The sequence below is a fragment of the Papio anubis genome, chromosome 7 (assembly GCF_008728515.1).
Source record: "Papio anubis isolate 15944 chromosome 7, Panubis1.0, whole genome shotgun sequence".
Taxonomy (NCBI): Eukaryota; Metazoa; Chordata; class Mammalia; order Primates; family Cercopithecidae; genus Papio; species Papio anubis.
Genome location: NC_044982.1, coordinates 84,592,018 through 84,599,847, shown reverse-complemented (window position 1 = coordinate 84,599,847; position 7,830 = coordinate 84,592,018). Strand labels below are relative to the sequence as shown.

Below are 7,830 nucleotides of genomic sequence, written 5' to 3'. Positions count from 1 at the left end.
ATTTCTAAATTGTAACTAGTAAGAAAGAGTTCATTAAACTTTGCATTTTGTTCCATTAAAATCCATTTGTCTTCCTTGCATTACTCATGATTTTGTAACATCATTCAACGCCTGGAAAAGAGAGCAGAAACTTCTAGGGTTGCCCCCAAAACCTTACCTGAGGTAGCCACAGCCCAAGACTTCTGGCAAGCAAACCCAAAGTTTAAACCTCAATGTGGATCAGTTACAACACTTGTAGAATTTCAACCTTACCAGGTCTGTTATGTGAATGTAAGAGAATGGATTAGGAAGGACTGGGGCCCTGAGAACCAAGATAAAGACAACCTGGCAGTCCCCAGTGAAGCTGGGAGCAGGGCCAGCTTCCTGGGTATGTGACCTGTTGCAGCCCAGAGGACCCTGGTTAATGCTCTGCTATCACTGCCTTGACATTTTTAATAGTTTTGTTTTTAAACTTGTGTGAGTAAGTGAAGTTCAGTGAGAGGACAGAGCATGTAGGTGAGCAGAGGAGATAGACAGGACAGCAAGACACAGGACAGAATCACATGCAGGCTCAGGTTCATGGCAAAGTGGGCAGCGTATGAGCTGAGCAGTTGGACGGGCTATTTTGAGTGCATGAACACACAGGGGTCTCTGGTGTTCTGCGGCTATCCAAAGTGAGTGGCAGTAAACTTTTCAGTAAGTTATTACACAATAGAAGCATATACATGGACAAAGTGATAACGTATACTGGAGAGTTAGTAGAATCTTTCAAAAAGTTTAGAGACTGTGGTTTTGAAAGTTGATATAACACTACAATTTGAATATCTGCAGGTTTAGAAATAGAAATTACATACAAGGATAGATGGAAAGGAACATCATTTTCTTACTTTTTAATGCTATCTTTTTTTGTTTTTTTTCTTAACATCTTTTTGTTTTTCAACTTTTATTTCAGAATTGGGGGTTCATTTGAAGGTTTGTTATAATAGTATGTTATGTGATGCTAAAGTTTGGAGTTATAATGAATCCATTACCCAGGTAGTGAGCATAGTGCTGAAAAGGTGATTTTTTTTTGAATCCTTAACACCCTCCCTCTGTCCCCTCTCTTGTATTCTCCAGGGTCTACTGTTCTAATTTCTACGACCTTGTGTACCTAATGTTTAGCCCCTACTTATAAGTGAGGACATGTCATATTTGGCTTTATGTTTCAGTGCTAGTTCACTTAGGATAATGGTTTGCAGCTGCATCCGTGGCTGCATAGCAGTCCATGTTGTATGTGTACCATGTTTTCCTTATCAAATCCACTGCTGATGGGCATGTGGGTTGATTCCATGTCTCTGCTATTGTGAATAGTGCTGTGACGAATGTATAGGTACACATGTCTTTGGTAGGGTGGTTTATTTTCCTTTGGGTATATAGCCAGTAGTGGAATTGCTGGGTGGAATCGTAGTTGAACTCTCAGTTCTTTGAGAAATCTCCGAACTGCTGTCTACAGTTGCTGAACTGATTTACATTCCCACCAACAGTGTATAAGTGTTCCCTTTTCTCCACAGCTTTATCAACATCTGCTATTTTTTTGGCTTTTTAACAAAAGCCAAACATTGTGATTTTGGTTTGCATTTCTCTGGTGATTAGTGATGAACATTTTTTTCATGTGTTTCTTGGCCACTTGTATTTTTTTTTTTTTTGAGAAGTATCTGAAGAACATTATTTTCATGTGAAGTTTTGAGCAGCCATGTTTTAACATAGAGGATAATACTGAAATTAATTAACTTTTTTTTTTTTTTTTTTTGAGACAGACTCTCACTCTGTCACCCAGGCTGGAGTGCAGTGGTGCGATCTCAGCTGACTGCAACCTCTGCCTCCTGGGTTCAAGTGATTCTCCTGCCTCCCAGCCTCCGGTAGCTAGGTGCAAATTTTATGCCCGGCTAATTTTGTATTTCAGTGGGGAGATGGCGTTTCACCAAGTTGGTCAGGCTGGTCTTAGACTCCACGACCTTGTGATCCCTGCCTGAAGCCAAAGTGCTGGGATTACAGACATGACCCACTGAGCTTGGTCTGAAATTAATTTTTAATAATTAAAGACAGTGAAAAAATGAATAAACAAGGATTGTGGATTCTATCTACATCATTAAACCATTTCCAGCTTTTTTATACAGCTTCCACAAGTCACTAAAAATTTCACAGGAAACCTTAAAACAGCACTGTATAAATTTACATTGAAAATTGAGTTCAGATGTACATAAAACTGATTTTGGTAGAAATAAAATTGTTTCGAAGATTGTTTCACAGGGACCATCAGCAATTTGATTTACTAAATTTATATTTCAATTAATCATCGGAATAGAGTGTATACAATGTTGTTACAGTATATAAAATACTTTTAAGAGCTCCAGTATCAGTTGCATCAGCAGAAATATCCTTCTCGCAGAAGTCAGAAATGAAAAATTCTAGTTAAGATCTTGCATTTAATAAGAGTACTTGACATTGCTTTCATTTATATGTAAAAATAAAGTTACTCAGGCATGGTGCCAGCTTTCATAAAATTAATTTACAGAAAGTGAGCCATAGCTTGTTGGTAATTAAGATATCATATTAAAGTGTTATATTAATTTATGATACCAAATTTTTAAACCAATTTTATGTTTTTTCTTATGTATCATTATAAAACCTATTGTGTTTTATAAGTAATAAAATATTTTAAGAAAAAAACCTTTACATTTTATTACCTAATGGCCATTTTTCCTGCTTTTTGAATAAGAAATCCTAAATTTTCATTTTGCACTGAGTCCTACAAATGTACAGCCAGCCCAGCTGGGAATCTTGAATCCCCAAGCTAAGTTTTGAAGGAGGGATTTTGATGCCTGAAGGCAATCAGGATGTTTGAGAAAGTGCCTTTTGCTTTACATATTAGTAAACTCCTATACTTCCTCCATGTTCTCCAAGTTGCTGAGGGGTGTGTGTGTGTGTGTGTGTGTGTGTGTGTGTGTGTGTGTGTGTTTCCTTTAAGACAGACATGATACGTTATTAAGATAAGAAATAGATCTCCAGAAGGGAGAATCCTGCCTCCTGATAGCCCAGCCATGGTGTCCTCCCTCATATCACTGCTTGTGATGGCCTTTATGCTTAGCAAGCGAAGTCTCATTTTATTTCATTTTACTATGGATTTAGGCTCCCCTTGATCCATCACCTATCACTAATGTTATAGGAGGAATGAAAGCTCACATAGGAACTCATCCGGAGAACCTTGTCTTTGCTTCTGAAGGGGCCCAAGGATTGGTTAGGGTAACCTCAGACCCACTAGATTGCATATAGATGTGAAAATGGTTTTGGGATTCCATGATGCAAGACAATTTCTCCTTGCATTCCCATACTTCACACTGTGCACAACTAGTCCTTAGTAAATATTTGCTCTGTTAAATAGAATAAAATAATTTTACAGCCAGAAAAGCACTTAGAAATATTTTAGTTCAATTTCACTTTACAAAGAGAGAAACCGTATCCAAGATGCCAGTATGAAACCATTAGATGAGCCGGGAATAGAAAGAAACTGGATTTCCTCCCTTCCTCCTTAGTATTGTTTCCCCTGCCTCATTCCTGCAGGACCACATTACTGAGCAAAGAGAAACTGATGAAAATCCAGCCACTTTGACCTCTGCAGTTTGGGTCTGGGAAAGACTTGGTCCAATCAGTTTGACTATGAGAATGGAGAGTTCCAATTTGTGTAAACATTTGCCACTTTGGGGAAGAAAGATACTCAGGTGGAGACACTGTTACTTTACCAGCAAATCAGTCCATGACTCATTGGCTTCTGTAGGAGTGAGCCAAAAGTGATGGTGCCATCCTCAAGCCCTGGATGCATTTCTGAGAATTTTCCTAAAAATAGTAAGGTATATATATACCTTATGGTGGCTGGACAGTCCTTGAAAGAAGGATGTGAACATAAGGAGCATCACTCTACATTGTTTAAAAATGATCACTGAAATTGGGAAGCTAAGGGAAACATTGACCTTATGTAGCTGACAGTTCATGAAGGAGCTGGAAAAGCTTTTCTAGGCCAACGCTTTGATAATAAGTCTGGCAAAATTCAATGAAATAATCGCCAGGCTGGGAATTTTGTCCAGGGCATGGCTATATTCAAGGTACAGTTAATACACGGAATGCTGTGGTCCATATGTGTGGTCATATTTAGACCATTACATTCAGTTCTGAATGCCATGACTCAAAAGGACAAATAATAACCTATGTATCTGTCTCCAAGGAAAAAGTAACTTGCTCAGTGAAGATTTGATAATTGTATTGTATGAGGAATGAGTGAGATAACTGAAGATCCGTAGAATGGAGAAATTTCATATATAAAAACACACATTATATAAATACATATATATTTATGTATTGAGTTGAGATTCTTAATCACAGCTGTCTGAAAATATTTAAGGGTGTGAGATGTGAATAAATAATTAGATTTAGTCTCTGTAACTCCAGGAGACTAGAGAGTACAAATCACAGGAAAGGGGCTTTCCTCCTAGAAATGAGATAGTCTTGGTTTCCCAGGTAGCATTTCTCATGATCAGTATTTTACTGTCAGTTTTCTATTTGTACTATTCCGCTAATAGACACAGGAAATACTTAGCCTTCCATGAATTTATTCTTACAGAAGTAATTTTGAAATATCAAAAATTAAAGTAGATTAGAAAGACTTTTTTTTTTTGGCGAAAGAGAGATAAACCTGAAACATACAAGTGGGAACTGAGGACTTTCTCAATATCTTGGAGAAAAACATTATGATGGAGTTTGGGAAGTAGACATGGAATCTGGCCTTGTGGCAGAGGCAACAACCAGTTCATGATAGAAGAGGTGAGGCCTGTGTGCTGAAATTCCGCTGGGTGAGTCAGTCACTGTATTAGGACATATCATATTGATATCATCCACTTTGATATCAAAATAAAATTATTTCAACAATAAAGTTACATATGGTTACATTTTTTGAATCTGCAGCCTGATGTTTTCTGAGAATTTCTTCGTGTTTTTTCCAACACTTTGCAGAAAGCAAGACACATAGCAATAGGAAAAGACTTCTTAAAACATGCCAGATTTCTCCTCGCAAACCAGCCCAGTCGGTGGGTCAAACTATTCCTACTGTTGGAGTATTAGTAACTCATGGAACTTGTCCCCCTCCTCCTTTATCATTGTACTTTAATTTTTTACTTTTTATTAAAGCCATCTTTACTGAAGAAATATTCAACACTTTGATTGTTGGTACTATCAGTTCTCTGGAAATAGCAAGGTCATGGCCAAGACCAGGCTTGGAGAAGCAGAACCTGAGATAATATGCACTTGAAATATTGAGTGGTCCTCTCTCTTTTGCTCTGATCTTTGGCTTACATATTGCTTAAAGAAAGAGTTTTTCTCCATAACAAACAAGTCATGATGGTAGACTTAACCTAAAAGGCAGGCATTATTTTTTCTTTGTTTATGTATTTTCTCAATTTCAAACATATAAACTCAGCCCATCATTGAATAAACATCAACAGCATCTACTTCTTTATAATTTATGAATAATGAATCAGTAGTGTGCATAATTATAGAGTTAGATGTCTACATTCTTACTGTGCATTTAATCTCTGATTGAACACCCAGTTTGTTTGACTCGTTGCTGCTTTTGTGCACCTGAGTGCCTCATAGGATTAGAGAAAAACATTCAACCAGCAAGTTCAGTAGTTAGGGATGTGACCACAAGATGGTAGTACTCCTCTGCTGAGGCAGAATAGAGGGTTCATTTAGTGTGTCCTGAATGACTAGGTTTATGGTAGAAGCAGAGCCTTTTTCTTATTGGTTGGGTACACAACGTGAGAAACCCCTGTGGTTGTTAGAGGAGAGAAGGGACAACCTGATGATAGAAGTAACTCTTACAACTGGAGGTTGCAGGTCAATGACTGATCTTAATTGGGAAGAATAGTGATGACATCCATTCGAGCTGTATTTATATTCTTGTGGCTGCAGCTGGACTGTGAGTTGAGGGTATTTGGGTAACAGAGTATATTAGTGAATATTCTTTAGAAGCTCAAAGTGGAGACTTGTTTTATTCAGGTTTCCTCTCTTTAGTACGAAAAATAATTCTAGAGAGTAATGACCTAACAATCCCTCTTTTTTCTCTGATTTCTTCTTTCTGCATAGTGGTGAATGGAGAGAATGTGGAGCAGCATCCTTCAACCCTGAGTGTCCAGGAGGGAGACAGCTCTGTTATCAAGTGTACTTATTCAGACAGTGCCTCAAACTACTTCCCTTGGTATAAGCAAGAACTTGGAAAAGGACCTCAGTTCATTATAGACATTCGTTCAAATGCGCATGAAAAGAAAGACCAAAGAATTATTGTTTTATTGAACAAGACAGCCAAACATTTCTCTCTGCACATCACAGAGACCCAACCTGGAGACTCAGCTGTCTACTTCTGCGCAGCGAGTACACATTGCTTCCCAGGCACCTGCTACCCGTACACAAACCTGAGACTGGAGCTGAAGCTGCAACCCCTTTCTTTTGTCATAGACCTTCAAGTATAGCATTTGTCATATTGTTTGTTTGCAAGTTGAAACTAACATATTGACATTAAGAGCATATAATGAAAAGGTTAGGTTCAAGGTGACATGGAAAGGTTTAGGGCATTTTGTTAGCTGATTGTTGCCTAATTAATTTTTTCTAACATTTATATTATTGTATATGTTTAAGGTATGCAACATGATGTTTTGACATACATAATAAAAAATGAAGAGTCAGATGAAGAGATGTCTAGGGCAAGGTGTAGGGGAGGGGATGCCGAGATTCCATGCCTTCTCTGGCTGTACCTCCCTCCGGGCACCTCCATGTGTTCATTCAGCAATCAGAAGGCTCTGCTCAGTAGATTCTTAAAGGGAATCATTTAAAAATCTAGGCCTTAAAGATGACTTTACATTTTCCTATCAATTCAGACTCCTCTGCTATAAATAACCCCTTAATATCAATATCACAATCCCTATTATGAATGAGCTTTTCACTCTTGTCTTTCGAAAATCATTTTACTTATTTGTTCTGATTGTAAAGCATTACATGACAAATATAGAAAATATGTAAAAGGCCAGGCAAGGGGGCTCACGCTGGTAATCTCAGCACTTTGGGAGGCTGAGGAGGGTGGATCACAAGGTCAGGAGTTCAAGACCAGCCTGGTCAAGATGTTGAAAACTAGTTTCTACTAAAAATACAAAAATTAGGCTGGACGCGGTGGCTCATACCTGTAATCCCAGCACTTTGGGAGTTTGAGGCAGGAGGATCTTGGGAGTTCGAGATCAGCCTGGCCAGCATGGTGAAACCCCACCTTTACCAAAAATACAAAAAATTAGCTGGGCATAGTGCTATGCGCCTGTAATCCCAGTTACTTGGGAGGCTGAGGCAGGAGAATGGCTTGAACCTAGTAGGCGGAGGTTGCAGTGAGTCGAGATCGCGCCACTGCACTCCAGCTGGGGCAACAGAGCGAGACTCTATCTCAAAAAAAAAAAAAAAGAAAAAAATGTAAAAAACATAAAATATGAAATTCATAATCCTATACTCAGATATTGTTTTGCTAATATTTGGTTTAGTCGCTTCATAGATTTTTATTATAATTAGAATCATGATTTTTTTCACTTACTATTATAATATTGTGAATTGAGCATTCTTCATTTTATCATGTCCTCTCCTCAAACATTTATGTTTAATTTATTATTTATGTTTAATAAATTTTTATAAGTCACATTAATTTTTATTTTTTTTTCTTCTCTATACTTGTGGTAAAATATGACATCCCTTTCCACCTGTTGTTTTTTGTTAAGAAAATATGACTGG

The 7,830-nt window shown here is 37.8% G+C and overlaps 1 gene segment (V, D, J or C); it reads left to right on the top strand.

The window, feature by feature from the left end:
• The first annotated feature begins 5,925 nt into the window (after positions 1–5,925).
• On the top strand, positions 5,926–7,130 carry LOC101007319. The segment is given in 2 exon segments: positions 5,926–5,986; positions 6,154–7,130. Coding segments are annotated over 2 exon segments (432 nt in total).
• The last annotated feature ends 700 nt before the right edge of the window (positions 7,131–7,830 follow it).